This window comes from Hypanus sabinus, chromosome 9 (genome assembly GCF_030144855.1).
Source record: "Hypanus sabinus isolate sHypSab1 chromosome 9, sHypSab1.hap1, whole genome shotgun sequence".
Lineage (NCBI taxonomy): Eukaryota > Metazoa > Chordata > Chondrichthyes > Myliobatiformes > Dasyatidae > Hypanus > Hypanus sabinus.
This window is the reverse complement of record NC_082714.1, coordinates 114,348,115-114,366,643: the sequence shown is the minus strand read 5'-3', so window position 1 is coordinate 114,366,643 and position 18,529 is coordinate 114,348,115. Positions and strand designations below refer to the sequence as shown.

The window sequence follows — 18,529 nt, the reverse complement described above, 5'->3', positions numbered from 1 at the left end:
GTTGCACAGGAGATTTGGTCAGGACTATATAGAGTAGTAGTCTTTGTTAAGGAAGGATGTAAGTGCTTTGGTAGCAGGTCAGAGGCAGTTTAATGAAGTACTATCTCATATGAGTTGGGGAGAAGTGGAGTTCAGAAGAGCAAAGGGGAACTTTAATGAGATATGTAATGTCCAAAGGAGACTTAACATAGTTGTTATAGAGAAAATGCTTTCTACTGCTGAAAAATCTAGAGATGAGGGTTGTTCATTAAAATGAATGGATGGCTTATTTAAGGCAGATGAGTTTTTTAAAAACTGATGTACATCAGACTGATTCAGACAGAGGAGAGTGCAGAATTGTAACAATCAGATGAGCTATGTTATTAAATAGCAAATGTGAGGAACTGAGCAGCTTTGTAATCTCTAGGTTGGGCTGATCATTTCAGTTCATCCCCACAGACTCTTTCCATGGATCAGGCAGATTTTAGATTTGGCAAGTGTGCTGTGGGGCAAATATTGACATATTGGCTGGTCCACTCTATGAAGTAAAGTTTTGTGTTAATGGACGTTGTTAATCACCTATATTGTTCATCTGGCCATGAAGGATAGTATTAGAGACTTATTGTTTAGAAGGTTGTGCTATTTCAATATTTGATTTAGGAGTGAGATTAGTTAACCTGTGGCTGTATGTACAGGTGTGGGAAGAGAACTTAAGAGAAGATTGCAAGATACGATTTTGAGTTTAAAATATTGGCATTATCATTGGAATACAAAATTGATATTGGTGCATTACTTAACTTCATGGGTGTTCAGTAAGACGTTGGATGGCCCTCAAAAGTATTCACTTACAACAAAGCTCTGAAATTTATATTCTAAATTTGGCATTAAATAAATTGTATAAATGAATATGACCTTCAACTATTTTAGAAACGTAGAAAACATACAGTACAATACAGGCCCTTTGGCCCACAAAGCTTTGCCGAACATATCCTTACCTTAGAACTACCTAGGCTTACCCACAGCACTCTATTTTTCTAAGCTTCATGTATCATCCAGGAGTCCCCTAAAAGACCCTATCGTTTCCACTTCCACCACCACTGCAGGCAGCCCATTCCGCACACTCACCACTCACTGGATTTATTTTTTTTAAAAATCCTTGCCCCTGACATCTCCTCTGTACCTACTTCCAAGCAAATTGAAACTTTGCCCTCTCATGCTAGCCATTTTAGCCCTGGGAAAAGCCTCTGACTATCCACACGATCAATGCCTCTCATTATCTTGTATGCCTCTATCAGGTCACCTCTCATCCTCCTCCGCTCAAAGGAGAAAAGGTCAAGTTCACTCAACCTATTCTCATACAGCACGCTCCCCAATCCAGGCAACATCTTTGTAAATCTCCTCTGCACCCTTTCTAGGGTTTCCACGTCCTTCCTGTAGTGAGGTGACCAGAATTGAGCACAGTACTCCAAGTGGGGTCTGACCAGGGTCCTATATAGCTACAACGTAACCTCTTGGCTCTTAAACTCAGTCCCACAGTTGATGAATGCCAATGCACCATATGCCTTCTTAACCACAGTCACCTGCATAGCAGCTTTGAGAGCCTTATGGACTCGGACCCTAAGATCCCTGTGATCCTCCACACTGCCAAGGGTCTTAACATTAATAGTATATTCTGCCATCATATTTGACTTACCAAAATGAACCACCTCACTCTTATCTGGGTTGAACTCCATCTGCCTCTTCTCAGCCCAGTTTTGCATCCTATCAATGTCCCACTGTAACCTCTGACAGCCGTCTGCACTATCCTCAACACCCCCAACCTTTGTGTCATCAGCAAATTTACTAACCCATCCTTCCACTTCCTCATCCAGGTCATTCATAAAAATTACTGCGAAGGGGTCCCAGAACAGATTCCTGAGGCACACCACTGGTCACCAGCCTCTATGCAGAATATGACCCATCTACAACCACTCTTTGCCTTCTGTAGGCAAGGCAGTTCTGGATCCACAAAGCAATGTCCCCTTGTATCCCATGCTTCCTTACTTTTTCAATAATCCTTGCATGGGGTACTTATCAAATGCCTTGCTAAAATCCATATACACTAAACCTATGGCTCTACCTTCATCAATATGTTAAGTCACATCCTTAAAAAATTCAATCAGGCTCATAAAGCACGACCTGCCTTTGACAAAGCCATGTTGGCTATTCCTAATCATGTTAAGCCTCTCCAAATGTTCATAGATCCTGCCTCTCAGGATGTTCTCCATCGACTTACCATGGGGTCTTACTTCAGTGGTTGGTCTATAATTTCCTGGGCTATCCCTACTCCCTTCCTTGAATAAGGGAACAACATCTGCAAACCCTCCAATCCTCTGGAACCTGTCCCGTCCTCATTGATGATGCAAAGATCATCACCAGAGGCTCAGCAATCTCCTCCCTCGCCTGAGGTACATCCCATCCGGTCCCGTTGACTTATCCAACTTGATGCTTTCCAAAAGCTCCTGCACATCCTCTTTCTTAATATCTACATGCTCAAGCTTTTCAGTCTGCTGCAAGTCATCGCTACAATCTCCAAGATCCTTTTCCGTAGTGAATACTGAAGCAAAGTATTCATTAACTTACCTTGCCATTTCCCCCGGTTCCATGCACACTTTTCCACTGTCACATTTTGTTGGTCCTTTTCTGTCACGTTTTATCCTCTTGCTCTTTACACACTTGTAGAATGCCTTGGGGTTTTCCTTAATCCTGTCCACCAAGGCCTTCCCATGGCCTCTTCTGGCTCTCCTAATTTCATTGTTAAACTCCATCCTGCTAGCCTTTTGATCTTCTAGATTCATATAATTACTTAGTTTTTTGAAACTTTCATAAGCTCTTCTTCTTGACTAGATTTACAACAGCCTTTGTACACCACCATTCCTGTACCCTACCATCCTTTCCTTGTCTCATTGGAATGTATCTACACAGAACCTCACGTAAATATCCCATTAACATTTGCCACATTTCTTCTGTACGTTTCCCTGAGACCATCCGTTTCCAATTTATCCTTCCAAGTTCCTGCCTGATAGTCTCATATTTCCCCTTACTTCAATTAAACGTTTCCCTAACTTGTCTGTTCCTATCCCTCTCCAATGCCATGGTAAAGGAGATAGAATTGTGAATCACTATCTCCAAAATGCTCTCCCACTGAGAGACCTGACACCTGATCAGGTTCATTTCCCAATACCAGATCAAGTACAGTGCTGCAAGTTTCCATACAAACTTTAAAAGTAAGGTTCAGAGTTCAAATTTGTATTCATTCAAATTCAGATGATGTTCTATCTGAATGAGGTAAATGGTTATAGTTTTAATTGATTTCTGTTCTATTCCTAAACGTGTTGATATTCTTTTCCTTTCTGAAGGTGCAATACATAATTTCACAGGAAGGTGTACAGCATCTTGTTCCACAGGAGTACGTGGTTGTCCCTGACGGCCACCATATTCAGGTGGGTGCCGATGTATTCTGATGCAAACTTACTAGAAACTGGCATACAGGAGCAGCATCAAAATGTATGCAAGAATGGGACACAGATTTATCTGCCATGCCACAGTAGAAATCCATTGGCTGTGAAGCACTTTGTTGAAATTGTGAATACCGTCTCTTCCTCCCTCAAAGGAATGAAAAGCATCTGTTTGACTTTCCAAAATATATATGTATTTATCCTCATACTTACTAGGATTTAATTCTCTTTCCACCTATTTATATCATGCTTTTGCTTTGGACAACCTCCCTTGTTATCCACATCACCACCCACTTTCATGGTGTCCACAAACTTAACTATGTTCACATCCAAGTTATTAATGTATCAGATTATCAGAATTGGGTTTAATATCATCGGTGTATATTATGAAATTTGTTAACTTTATAGCAGCAATACAATGAAATATATGATAAATATAGAGGGAGCAGACTGAATTACAGTAAAAATATATGTGTGTGTGTATATATATAAAATGTATATGTATGTTGTATGTGTATGTATATATTATATATAAAATGTGTGTGCGTGTATATATGTCTTTTAAATAACCATGTTAAAATAAGTAGTGGCAGAGAGTAAGATGTTATTCTTAAATCGCTGTGTGCGCGCCTTCAGGCTTCTGTACCTCCTTTCCGACAGTAACAATGAGAAGAGGGCATGTCCTGGGTGGTGGTACGCCGCCTTCCTAACGTATCCTTGAAGATGTCTTGGATACTACGGAGGCTAGTACCTATGATGAAGCTGACTAATCTTAAAGTTTCTGTAACTTTCTTCAATCTTGCGGAGTAGCCAATTCTCCACAACCCCCCTCCAAATCCCCAAATACTAGAGGGTGATTCGTCCTGTCGGAATGTTCTCCGTGATACATTTGTAGAAGTCTGAGTGTTTTAGTTGACAAACCAACTGTCCTCAATCTCCTAATGAAATATAGCCACTGTCTTGCCTCCTCTGCAGCTGCATCAGTATGTTGCGTCCAGGTTAGATAATCAGAGATATTGACAGACAGTAACTTGAAATTGCTCACTAGTGCTCACTTTCTCCATTTCTGATCCCTCTGAGGATTGGTTTGTGTTCCTCTTCTTACCCTTTCTGAAGTTCACAATCAGCACTTTGGTTTTGCTAATTGTTAAGTGCAGGCTGTAAGAAAGTAAGAGCATAAGAAATAGGAGCAGGGGTAGGCCATCTGGGCCATCGAGCCTGCTCTGCTAATCAATAAGATCTGGCCATGTATTCGTCTCCACCTACTGGCCTTTTCCCCATAGTCCTTAATTTCCCTACTATGCAAAGTCTATCCAACCTTATTTTAATTATATTTACTGAGGTAGCCTCCACTGCTTCATTGGGCAGAGAATTCCACAGATTCACCACTGTCTGCGAAAAGCAGTTCCTTATCATCTCTGTCCTAACTCTACTCCCCCCGAATCTTGAGGCTATGTCTCCTAGTTCTAGTCTCACCTACTAGTGGAAGCAACTTTCCTGCCTTTATCTTATCTATCCCTTTCATTATTTTATATGTTTCTATAAAATCTCCCCTTATTATTCTGAATTCCAGTGAGTCCAGTTCCAGGAGAATCAATCTTTTCTCACAGTCCAACCCCCTCATCTCTGGACTCAACCTGGTGAACCTCCTCTGCACCGCCTCCAAAGCCAGTATATCCTTTCTCAAGTAAGGAGACCAGAACTGCACACAATACTCCAGGTGTGGCCTCACCAGTACCCTGTACAGTTGCAGCATAATCTCCCTGCTCTTGAGTTCATTCCTTCTAGCAATGAAGGCCAACATTCCATTTGCCTTATTGACAGCCTGCTGCACCTGCAAACCAACCCTTTGTGATTTGTGCACAAGCACTCCCAAGTCACTCAACTAATTAGTATATCTTGCTCTTTTAAGCTCTTTCATCACCACCTGAAATTCTGCCAACAATGTTTGTATCATCAACAAATTTATAGATGGCATTTGATATATGGCAAGCCACACAGTCTTGAGTGTAGAGAGAGTAGAGCAGTGGACTAAGCACATATCCCTGTGGTGTGCCAGTGTTGACTCTCAGTGAGGTGGTGATGTTATTACTAATCCACATAGATTGTGGCCTGTTGGTTAGGAAGTAGAGGATTCATTTGCAGGAGGAGGTACAGAGGCCTATGTTCTGTACCCTTTTGATCAGGACTAAAGGAATGATGGTGTCAAATGCTGAGCTATAGTCGATAAACATCAAACTGACATGGGTATTTGCATTGTCCAGGTGATTCAAGACTGTGTGGAGAGCCTTTGAGATCACGTCTGCTGTAGACCTATTGCGGCAATAGGCAAATTGCAGAGGGTCTAGGTCCTTTCTGAGACGGGAGTTGATTCTAGCCATAACCAACTCTTAGCCTTTCATCATAATATATATCACTAAATGCAAGGGTCCTAGTACCAATCCTTCAAATATTCCCACTGGTCACAGACTCCCAATCAAAAAAAGTATCCTCTCACCATGACACTCTGCCTCCCATCACCAAACCAGTTTTGAATCCAATTAGTCAGTTTGCCTTGGATCCTATATGCCTTAACACTTTGGACCAGCCATTTGACATGAAACTTAATCACTCTTTAACTAAATTCTATGTATAAAACATGTACAGCTCCTCCTTCTGCTTCAGTAACATTCTGCTTCCTTACCATTTTGTTTCCTGCTTTACCACCAAAGCAAATCCTTGCTATTGAGGATGCTACAGGCTGTATAGCATTGTACACCAGTGCTTTTACACATATAACTTATTGCATTTTTCTTAACTCAGCTGGAATCACATTTCAACACCAACTCCCCAGCACAAAACTATTGAACTCCCCTAGTTTTGGGTGGTTACACATTTTTAATTTTCCACCATTGATAGTTGTGTCTGCAGTGATCAAGATCTTTGATTTAAGGTATTTTGTAACTTTTGCCTTTCAAGGTATTACACTAAATTACATTTGATCCAGCATCCAGTCACCTATTATCTCGTCATTTCTTCAAGCCCGTGACTTGCAGAATTGACTAAGCTAGGAGTGTTGTAAGTATGAATGTTTTCCAGTCTGTAGGTAAATAGTAGCTCACTAATGTATTGGTGTTTTCTGCAGGTTCAAGATGGTCAAATCCACCACATACAATATGAATCAGATCCACAGATACAACAGGTCTTGGAGGGACAGCAGGTACAGTTCTCATTTAGAAATTAAGCTATTAATAAAGTAGATGGTACTATGATTTTAAATCAAAGGGTTATATAATCTCTTCATAATTTGTTATTGTTGACAGCAAGAAGGTGCATTGCGTGTTGACAAAATTCATGCTGCAGAACAGAGCATTGGTAATTCAATGAGTAATGATGCCAGGTTGATTTATAGTGAGTGCTTAACGTGCACTGAAAATGTTAATCTTTGGAACACAATTTAGTTGACATCTCCACTGGAAAGGTAAAAGTACATATTGGTGTTTCAGCCCCTGTAGCCAAAGGACCAGACCATGCTGACCAGAAGTGAAACCATTGACGCTCAACCCTTCACACTGAAAAAGGTCCCACAACACTTCCGGTGCTACTCCACATTGCTGTCTCTACGTGGAGTCAGGGAGTGAAGTCCTTGCTTGCTGGGTGTGTGTCTCTCCGAACCTACAGAGATCCCATTCGCTTGTCCCACAAAGCAGCGATACTTTAATGTCATTATTAGAATTATTTTTGAAATATGTACACCAACTTGATGTATTCAAAATCAAGTTTATTTTCATGTGCATAAGAATGTGTGCGCAAAGGTTGAATGGAAAAACTTACTTGCTCCAGCATCACAGGCACAGAGCTTCAGAGTAGCAGCATTCACAAGAAATATATCAATTATATATATTTTCTTTTACTAGAAAGAAAAGAATTAACAAAGTTCATTTTAATGCAAAGTGATTAAAAATGTCTAAATTAAAAAAATGTTAAAGGTTTTTAATTACTTGGGACTTCTGACAGGGAGCAAGGCTCTCCTTCCAGATTTGCAGTCAGTAAAAATTCTGTTGAACTTGCTCAGGTAGAGCATCTTGCAGTGCTTCCTATGCATAGAAACTACATTTTAAAGTCTCAACCCTCCATTGGATAAAGTATGGAACTTTAGCTCTCTCAACGATTATTTTAAAATATTCTTGGGAGTCAGGGATGTACAACATCAAAACAGGCCTTTAGGCCCACAACATTCACTACATTAATCCCATTTCACAATCCTTGGCCAGTACTATTCTATGCCTAGCTGACTTAAGTGCTCCTTCGGATAACTTATCAGTGACTCTGCTTCCACTACACTTTCTGGGAGTGTATTCCAAGTTGAATCCCATCTTATGAGGAGGTTGCTGGAACTAATGGCCGACTTCTGCTCCTTTGTCTTATGGTCTAATGGGCCTGATTTATAGGGAGAGTTTGGCCAGGTTAGCTCTTCATTCCTCAGAATGAAGAATAAGAGGTGATCTTATAGAATTTTTTACAATTGAGAGTGAGAGGCATAGAAAAAGTGGATGTTAACAGTCTTTTCTCCAGGGAAATGGAATCTAAAACTAGGGAGGCAAAGATTAGAATTGAGAGGGGATGGATATAAGAGACCTCTGGGCAACTTTTTCCACCCAGTATTTGGGTTGAACTGCCAGAAAATGGTACTGTAGTACCATTTAAGGGGCACTTGGATAGGTACATGGAGGTGACACTTAAAGGGATAGGAGACAAGCTGAGTGGACAACACGGTCAGCATGAACTGGTTGGGCTGAAGGGCTTATATCTGTACAGTTTTGCTCTGAGTCTGACTCTGATACACCAGTGTTCCAAATGAGAGGGAAATGACCACAACAAATTCCTACACTGATTGTCAGTGACCATCAAGAACCTCTCTCTTTCTGTACCTATGGGGTGATTAGCTGACTAAACTACTGCCTAACAGATCATCTGCATCTCAGATACTGCATAGAGAGTCCATCTGCAGCGAGGTCAGACTTCATAGAGTGGATAGAGCTGCAGCTGAACATCGGCGAGGATGTCAAGAACATTTAAGTGTCTCTGATCTCCTACTTGCTGCAGGAGGAGCATTCCCTAGCTTCCATATATTTCATCCCAGTCTCTTCATGTTGAAGCAGCCAGTTTCTGCTTGCTTGATCACTTCAGCGTCTTTACATGGTGTTGTGTTGTTAAGATTGCAGTGAGCCATGATGGACAGATCCAGTACGTGCCGATCACCGACCGGCAGGTAGTGACACAGGCGGAGCTGGAGGCCGCTGCACACTCGGCAGTGACAGGTAAACCAGCCTCTTTCCCCCAGTTCTGGTGTGAAGGGAGAATTGTGGCTATGTTTATCTGAAGGCCATTAACCTGTTCTTCCCTCCACACTGCCATTGTCTGAGTATTTCTAGCGCTTGTACCTGGTAGCCATGCCTAATGCCACAAATGAGCACACCCCACCCCAACCTCTGCTTCAATCCCCTTGAGGAGCCTTGCAATGAATTCTGCACCTGAAACAATGTTTAATGGTCTTTCGACTGGGTTCACTCCTAAGTTTGAGGAGAATGTCAGGTAACCCCACATCCCCCTCAAATGCTCTCCTCCCACACACACTGAGTCCACATGGCATCACATATATTCTTACACAGGACAGCACTGGACTGGGCATTCGATTCGCAATGTTGTACTAATTTATGCTAAATATCCTCTTCCTATGTAGCATCCATATCCTTGCATTCCCTATATATTCCTATGTCTATCTAAAAACCTCTTAAACTCCAGCAAATTGACTGCTGCCACTACTACCCATGGGAGTCCATTCCAAGTACTTACACTCTGATTTTAAAAAAATCTTGTCCCTTATTTTTCCTTTAAGCAACCTCTCAGCCATCTTTTAAAAACATGTCCTCTTGTATTTGACATTTCCTCTCAGGGAAACAGATAAACAGATTCTGAGTTCACCTCCATGCCTCCTTCTCCCCCCCCCCCTCCCCCCCCCCCGGTCGGGTTTCAGCCCCAATCCATGGGGAACACCACAAATCACTAACCTCCAATCAGAGAAGCAGCCTTCTGGCCCTACGCTTTCTTCGGGCGAGCCAGTTCTGAATCAAAACATGCAATTCATCAAGAATCCCATCTTTACCTTCTGAATCAGCCCAACATGAGAGACCTTATCAAATGCTTTACTAAAGTCTATGTAGAAAATGTTCACTGCCTTGCCCTTCCTTTGGCACTTCCTCAAAAATCTCAGTTGAGCACCAGCAAGTAGGATTTCCCAGTGGCCAACCATTTTAATTCCAAACCCCATTCCCATTCCAACATGTCAGTCCACGACCTCCCTTACTGCCACGATGAGGCCACACCCAGGATGGAGGCACATCACCTCATTCTGTCTGGATAGCTTCCGACCTGAGGGCATGAACATCGATATCTCTAACTTCTGGTAACTTTTCATTCCTCCCCACTCTCTTCATCCATTCCCCTTTCTGCTCCCCACTTGCCCCTTTTCCTCACCTACCTATCACCTCCCTCTGATGTCCTGCTCCCATCCTTTTCTCCATGCACAACTCTTCTCTCCTACTCAATTCCTCCTTCAGCCCTTTATCTTTTCCACCTATCACATCCCAGTTTTGCACAGGCACACTCACTGGCAATCGTTCTTCTCCCCCCACCCCACCCCCCACTGAGTCCTGATGCATCATCTCGGTCCAGGGCATCAACTTACACCTTCTGCCTCCACAACTGCTGCCTGACCCATTGTGTTCTTCCAGTGATCAGTTTTGTTCACTTTACAAATGCAGCAGGGGTTTCAGCACTTTTTCATTTATACTCGCGTATCCAGTTTCCAACTGAATTGCTTTCATGATTTTTCTTGTGCTCCATTGCCTGTATTTTTTTCTTTATGAACACTTTAATTGTTTCTTGAATATTTTCCTTATCTGCTCTTCTTGTAGTTTATCAATGGATCCATTTCCTTCTATGGTAATATTTAGTATTTGCTACTAACTCTGTAACATTTATTCTTTTTAACCCTGGTACTTAAAACACCTAATATGGGCCTAGATTTTATGACAAGAGCTCCATTCCAGCATGTAATCAAAGCCTATGAGGAAGTATGCATTTCTGATTTTCAGGTTCATTTTGCTGGGTTCAGTGCAATCATGCCAGCAAATATTGCAGTGAACCTTTGTTAAATAAAACATTAAATCAAGGTTCCATCTGCTGCTCCAAGTGGAAAAAAATTCTGTGTGGTATGCTTTCTTTTAAATACATTAGTGAATTCTCCTAGTCTTTTGACCAGTATTTATCCCACCAACATTATCACCAAAGTCAGACAATTTAATGTCACCGCCACTTATGAAACCTTGTCGTTCAGGAATTGCTGCTTGTCTTCTACTTTAGCGATGACTACAATTAACGTTAACTAATGGAAGCAGCCAACATAACATCTTCCTTTCTCACATCTTTAGGCCATTTTCCCCAGCCCTCGCTGATGGAACCTTCTTTGTTCCTCTTGGATATAAAGTGAAACACGGTCGTTAACATTATCTCTTCATGGGTTCTGTTTAAGGCATTGATGCTTTCTTCCTTCAGATTGTGTATGTTATATTTAAATGGCTCCGTGTTCAGGATGTACATAACTTGCCTTTTAGAAAAAGTTTGCAGGGATGTTGCCAGGACCCGTGAACTTGAGTTATTGGGAAAGGTTGAATATGTTAGGACTCCTTAGAGGGTAGGAGAATGAGGAGATTTGTTAGAGGCATACAAAATTATAAGGGGTATAGAAAGGATAAATGTAGGCTTTTTCCACTGAGACAGGAGGGACTAGCACTAGAGGTTAAAGGGTGAAAGGTGAAATGTTTAAGGGGAATCTGAGGGGAGCTTCTTCACTCAGAGAGTGTTGAGTGCGCAGACCAACCTGCCAGCACAAGTGCTGCATGTAGGTTTGGTTTTTCTTAACTGTTGAAACTTGGATAGGTGCATGGGTGGAAGAGGTATGAGGGGCTACAGTCCTAGTTCAGATGCAGGTCAATGGGACCAAGCAGATGAATAGTTTGGACTAGATGGGCTGAAGGGTCTATTTCTGTGCTGGAGTGCTCTGACTCTACAGCTTTAAATTTATTAAAAACAAAATTATCAGAATTAGTAACAGTGAGCAGATTTTATAGTATTTCCAAATGTCTCCTGTTGTAGCTATATTCATCTGGCCATTGTCATTTGACTTTCTGAATATTAAATATTAACAAATTTGCAAAGCAGCATTTTTCATGAAGAAAGATATGTTGATTTTAACACTTAAAATTGGCTTTTGAAGTTGTCTTCTGCAAATCCTTGTAAAATGTGGAAGGTAAGCTGTTGTATCCCTTTCCTCCTCAGCTGTAGCAGATGCTGCCATGGCTCAGGTCCAAGGGATCTACACTACCGAAGCTACAGAGGAACAAATCCAGCAACTTCAGCAACAGGCAATCCAGTACGAGATGGCTCATGCAGAGGTCATTACGTATTCTGAAGACTAATACACTGCAGAAGGAGCAGATGAAGACTGGAGCACTTTTGTTTTTGAGCAAAAGATGGGAGAAAGTGAGGCCAGGAGATGGGGGAGAAAACAAAATGTACTTTCACTGCCTTTAACAATAACTTGGTTTGCTCCCCAAATTGTCCTCACCAGCTTTTGCATGCAGTGAACAAATGAAAAGTTGATTTGTACATCTCACTTCCAACCATCGACCTCATCCTTCCCTTGTCTACAGGGCCTTTGCAGATTGGTCAGTGATTAGACCAATGCATAAAACTTGGTACTGAGTCTTTGCAAAAAGCCTGAAATGCAAATTTTTATGTTTATTAAAAGGTTTAGCACAGTGTTTAAAATGGACTGATGAACCTGTGTGTTTATAAAAGAAAATCTAAGAATTACAAGCTTCCACCCTCTGAGAAATCAGACAGATCTATACATATATTTAATGTATGTGTATAAAGAATATATACAAAAATATTATGTACAGATTATTGAATGCCTGCAGGTGAATGACAATGTGAAGATCTAGTTGAGGAATTCAGGTGCTTGATCATTGTATTATTTGTCATTGTTTTCCATTTTAATATATAACAGATGCTCAATTTAAAAAGAACTTGCCATTGTAGCACTCTATTGTGATGTGAATATTGTTTCCAAGTTGGAAGGACAAATGTGTTCATGCTGTTTAGTCTCTTGTTTTATTTGCAGGAACTTGTAATTGTTAAAATGCACTCGCACAATCCAGTGGTTTTTTTTGGGGGTGATGATTACTGAAAACCTGCAACATCGGTTAGCCCATTAACACCTTAAAAGTCCAGCTTCAAACACAGCTGAATGCTGCAAGAGATTTAATAAGTGCTGTAAATCTTGAGGAACACATACAAAATGGAGGAATTCAGCAGGTCAAGCACCACCTATGGAGAGAAAAGTTGTCTCTTTGATTTCCTCCATAGATACTACCTAACCTGCTGAGATTCTCCAGTATTTTGTCTGCATAGCACAATACTGGCTTGGTTGATTCCTCTTCTGGGGGGAGAAAAGTGAAATAAAATTTGGTACCAATAATAAACTCAATATAGAAATCTCACATGAGACAACTTTTAATAAATAAGTGTGCAGAGACTCTGAAGCCTTACATGCTGGTGCTGGAAAACCAGAGCTCTGACCAACAGCCAGTATGGACATCAAAGGTTTTGAGAGGAAGGACTTGAATTAGGTCCACTGCTCGAGTACAAAAGGCAGCAGCAGGTTGCTACAAAGCAAGAGCTTTGACCAGCGACCAGGGATTGATTGGCAAGAGTAAATTGAAGGAAGGCAGTGGCAAGTGTAGTGGCTGTAGTCAGAGTGGTGATCTTGAGGCTTTGGCGAAGAGAATCTTCAGTCAAAAAGTAAAGGAAAGAAAAGCCCAAGGTTAAGTTTTTTCCTTCTCTTTATATCTGCTGAACTAGGACAATAGAGATGCCAGGCAGCATGGTTGAATGCTTCCCTTGCAGGAAGTGGGAAGGTAGGGAGATCTCCAATGACCCTGCAGACAACAACTGCAAGAAGTGTATCCAGCTGCAGCTTCTAACAATCTGTGTTACAGAGCTGGAGCTGGAACATGGATGATCTCTGGATCATTTGGGAGGCTGAGGGGGTGATAAATAAGACATACAGAGAGGCAGTTACACAAGATGCAGGACACAGAGGAACCTGGGTGCCAGTCAGGAAAGGAGCCAGTGTGGAGTTCTCCCTGGACAACAGGAATGTCACTTTGAATTGGGGAGGGGGGGTGCCTAGCAGAGGAAAGTCACAGCAGTTGGGCACTGAATCAGGAAGTTCTGTGTGCAAGAACAAGATTTCTGGATCATATGTTGCCTCCCGGGTGCCAGGGGCTGGGATATCTTGGATCGAATCCTCAGCATTCTTAACTCGGAGGGTGAACAGCGAAAAGTTGTGGTCCACGTAGGTATCAATGACATGGATAGGATGAGTGACAAGGTTCTGCATAGGGAGTTAGGTGCTACAGTAGAGGGCAGGACTGCCGGGGATGTGATCTCAGGATTGTTGCCGATGCCACGTGTTAGCAAAGCCAAACCTAGGAAGATTATATAGTTTAATATGTATCTTAGGAGGAAGGGTATAAGGTTTTTGGATCGTTGGACTCTCTTCCAGGGAAGGTGGGACCTATACAGAAAGGATGGTTTGCGCCTGACCTGGAGATGGACTAATATCCTAGCGTGAAGGTTTGTGAATGCTGTATAGAGTTACAAGGGGATGGGAACCAGAGTGCCAGAACAGTTAGAGAGGTTGTGGAAGCAGATGTTTGTAAGACCTCAGGCAAAGTTGGGAATCAAAGGTTGAGCATGGTGTAACTAGTGTCCTGAGCTGCCTATGTTTCAATACAAGAAGCATAATAGTAAAGTTACATTACTATGTGCTGAGAATGAGGTAGCTGGTTTACAAATGAGGCAAATGTAGTGAGGAAAGGCTGTTGATAGTTGAAAATTGCAATCTACAGGATGAATCACAATGTAAAAAGCAGACAACATCCAAAAGGCTAAAAGTGTTATGTATGAATATGCAATGTAGAACTTGTAGCACAGTTGCAGATTGGCAGGTATGATATTGTTTGCATCACTGAATCGTGACTGAAAGAAAATTATAGCTGGGAGCGTAATGTTCAAGGATACACATTTTATTAAAAGGACAGCGGGAAGCTAAAGCAGGTGGCTTTGCTCTGTTAGTAAAAAAAATGAAATCAAATATTAGAAAGAATTGACAGGGATGGAAGGTGTTGAAACATTGTGGATAGAGCTAAAGAACTACAAGGATAAAAAGCCACTCCAAACAGTAGTAAGGAGGTGTCCTACAAATCACAACAGGAGATAGAAAATGCTTGCCAAAGTGGCAATGTTACAATAGTCCTGAGGGACTTCAATATGCAGGTAGTTTGAGAAAATCAGGAGGGTGAATATCTAGAGTGCCTACGAGATGGCTTTTTAGAGCAGCTCATGGTTCTGCCCACTAGGGGAGAAGCTATTCTGGGTTGGGTGTTGTGTAATAAACCAAAATTGATTAGAGAGCTTAAGGTAGAAGAACTCTTAGGGGAAATTTATCATGCTGTCATTGAACTCACCCTGAATTTTGAGAAGGAAAAGCAAAAGTCAGAGGTATCATTATTACAGTGGAGTAAAGGGAATTACAGAGGCATGAGAGAGGAGTTGGCCAGAATTTATTGGAAAAGAATACTGGCAAGGATGACAGCAGATCAACAATGTCTGGAAGTAATTCTGAAGCACTGGATATATGAGGAAGAAGTATTCTGAATGAAAGATGGCATAACTATGGCTAACAAGAAAAGTTAGAGCCAACATAGAAGCCAAAGAGAGGGCATGTAATGGAGCAAAAATTAGTGCAAAGTTAGAGGATTGGGAAGCTTTTAAATACCACAGAAAGCAACTAAAAAGTCATTAAGAAGGTAAAGATGGAATATGAATGTAAGCTAGCCAATAATATTAGAGGATACCAAAAGTTTCTTCAGATACATAAACAGTAAAAGAGAGGTGAGAATGGATATCAGACCATTGGAAAATGATGCTGGAAAGGTAGTAATGGGGGTCAACAAAATGGTGGAGAACTGAGAAGTATTTTGCATCAGTCTTCACTGTGGAAGATACCAGCAGTATGGTGGAAGTTCCAGGTGTCGGGGATCATGAAGTGTGTAAAGTTACCATAACTAGAGAGAAGGTTCTTGGGAAACTGAAAGGTCTAAAGGTAGATAAGTCACCTGGACCAGATGATGTACACTCTGGGGTTCTGAAAGAGGCAGCTGAAGAGATCATACAGGCATGAGAAATGATATTTGAAGAATCACTAGATTATGAAATGGTTCTGGAAGACTGGAAAATTGCAAATGTCATCCACTTTTCAAAAAGATAGAGAGAAAGAAGAAAGAAAACAATAGGTCAGCTAGTCTGACCTCATGATTGGAAAGAATTTGGAGTTGCTTATTAAGAATGATATCTCAGGATATTTAGAGGCACATGATAAAATATGCCATCGTCAGGATTGTTTCTTCAAGGGAAAATACTGCCTGACAAATCTGTTGGAATTCTTTGAAGAAATGACAAGCAGGATAAACAAAGGGGAATTGGTTGATATTGTGTACTTGGATTTTCAGATGGCCTTTGACAAGGTGCCACATATGAGGCTGCTTAACAAGTTACTAGTCTATGGTATTACAGGAAAGATTCTAGCATGGATAAAGCAGTGGCTGGCTGGCAGGAGGCAAAGACTGGGAATAAAGGAAGTCTTTTCTGGTTGGCTGCTGGTGACTAGTGGTGTTCCACAAGTGTCTGTGTTGGAACCAATTCTTTTTACTTTATATGTCAATGATTTGGATGATGGAATTGATGGCTTTGTTGCAAAGTTTACAGACAATATGAAGATAGGTTAATGGGCAGGTAGTTTTGAGGAAGTAAGGAGACAACAGAAAGACAGATTACGAGAATAGGCAAACAAATGGTCGATGGAATATATTGTTGGGAAGTGTATGGTCATTAGCAAATTTGCAGATGACACAAAGCTGGGTTGTAGTGTGAAATATGAGGAGGATGTTAGGAGAATACAGGGTGACTTGGACAGGTTAGGTGAATGAACAGATGCAGTTTAATGTGGTTAAATGTGATGTTATCCACTTAGGTGGCAAGAACAGGAAGGTAGGTTACTATCTGAATGGTGTCAAGTTAGGAAAAGGGGAAGTACAACGAGATCTAGGTGTCCTTGTTCATCAGTCACTGAAAGTAAGCAGGCAGTGAAGAAAGCTAATGGCATGTTGGCCTTCGTAACGAGAGGAGTTGAATATAGGAACAAAGAGATCCTTCTGCAATTGTACAGAGCTCTGGTGAGACCACACCTGGAGTATTGTGTTCAGTTTCGTCTCCAAATTAGAGGAAGGACATTCTTGCTATTGAGGGAGTGCAGCGTAGATTCATGAGGTTAATTCCCGGGATGGTGGGACTGTCATATATTGAAAGATTGAAGTGACTGGGCTTGTATATGCTGGAATTTAGGAGGATGGGAGGGGATCTGATTGAAATATATGTTTATTAAGGGATTGGACATGCTAGAGGCAGGAAAAATGTTCCCGATGTTGGGGGAGTCCAGAACCAGAGGCCACAGTTTAAGAATAAGGGGTAGGCCATTTAGAACAGAGTTGAGGAAAAACTTTATCACCCAGAGAGTTGTGGATCTATCGAATGCTCTGCCTCAGAAGGCAGTGGAGGCCAATTCTCTGGATGCTTTCAAGAAAGAGTTAGATAGAGCTCTTAAAGATAGTGGAGTCAAGGGCTATGGGGAGAAGGCAGGAACAGGGTACTGATTGTGGATGATCAGCCATGATCACATTGAATGGCGGTGCTGGCTTGAAGGGATGAATGGCCTACTCCTGCACCTATTACCTATTGTCTATTGTCTTGCACTTAGTCAGAAGAAATGAAGGGGTTGTCTATTTTCTAAGTAGAGAGAAAATTCAAAAAACTGAGGAGCAAAGAGATTTGGGGGTCTTTATGCAGGACTCCTAAAGATTGATTTGCAGATTGGGTCTGTGGTGAGGAAGGCAAATGCAATGTTAGCATTCATTTCAAGAGAGCTAGAATATAAATGCAAAGATGTAACGTTGAGATTTTATGAAGCACTGGTAAAACCTTGCTTTGAGTATTGAGAGCAGCTTTGGGTCCCTCATCTTAGAAAGTAGATGCTGAAACTGGAGAGGGTTCAAAGGAGGTTCATGAAAATGATCCTGGAGTTCAATGGCTTGTCATATCAAAGCGTTTGATGGCCCTGGTCCTGTATTTACCAGAATTGAGAAAAATGAGGGGTGACCTAATTGAAGCCTATCAAATGGTGAAAGCCTTGATAGAGTGGATGTGGAGAGGATGTTTCCTATGGTGGAGGAGTCTAAAACAAGATGACTCAGCCTCAGAATAGAGGGGTGTCCTTTCAGTGTGGAGATGAGGAGGAATTTCTTTAGCCAGAGGGTGGTGCATCTGTGGAATCCTTTGCCACTGGCAGCTGTGGAGGCCAATTCTTAATGTATAGTTAAGGCAGAGGTTGATAGATTCTTGATGGTCATGGCATGAAGGGATATGGGGAGAAGGCAGGAAACTGGTGCTGAGAGAAAAATTGGAGCAGCCATGATGAAATTGTGGAGCAGACTCGATGGGTCAAAGGACCTAATGCTGCTCCTATATCTAGTGGTCTTAAAACCCACGCAAAATCCTGCGGGACCTTGCAGATCAGGCAGCATCTATGGAAAGCAAAAAAAAAACAGTTGTTGTCTTGGGCCAAAATCTTTCACATCTTTTGTGTATAGTTGATGGCCTTTTGGAGAGCGTGGGCTATAAAACACAAGAACACTTCTAATACAGCCTTCTCAGAAATAAAGACATTTTTTCTCCTGTATAAAGATTAAGTGCTGAAGAATTTCAGTTGAAACATCACCCATAATTTATGCCATCGGGATGAAACCACAGTGTAGAGTAAAGAATAACAA

The 18,529-nt window shown here is 41.5% G+C and overlaps 1 protein-coding gene across 4 annotated transcripts in view; it reads left to right on the top strand.

Moving 5' to 3' along the window:
- The window catches only part of znf335 (zinc finger protein 335), a 77,809-nt gene extending 64,713 nt beyond the window's left edge, over positions 1 to 13,096 (top strand). For all 4 annotated transcript variants that reach the window (XM_059980450.1, XM_059980451.1, XM_059980452.1 and 1 more), the window contains exons 25-28: positions 3,378 to 3,461; positions 6,601 to 6,675; positions 8,674 to 8,776; positions 11,856 to 13,096. In XM_059980450.1, coding sequence (XP_059836433.1) covers positions 3,378 to 3,461; positions 6,601 to 6,675; positions 8,674 to 8,776; positions 11,856 to 11,995 — 402 coding nt within the window. In that variant the 3' untranslated portion in view covers positions 11,996 to 13,096. The remainder of the gene's footprint in view (positions 1 to 3,377; positions 3,462 to 6,600; positions 6,676 to 8,673; positions 8,777 to 11,855) is intronic.
- Positions 13,097 to 18,529: the final 5,433 nt, after the last annotated feature.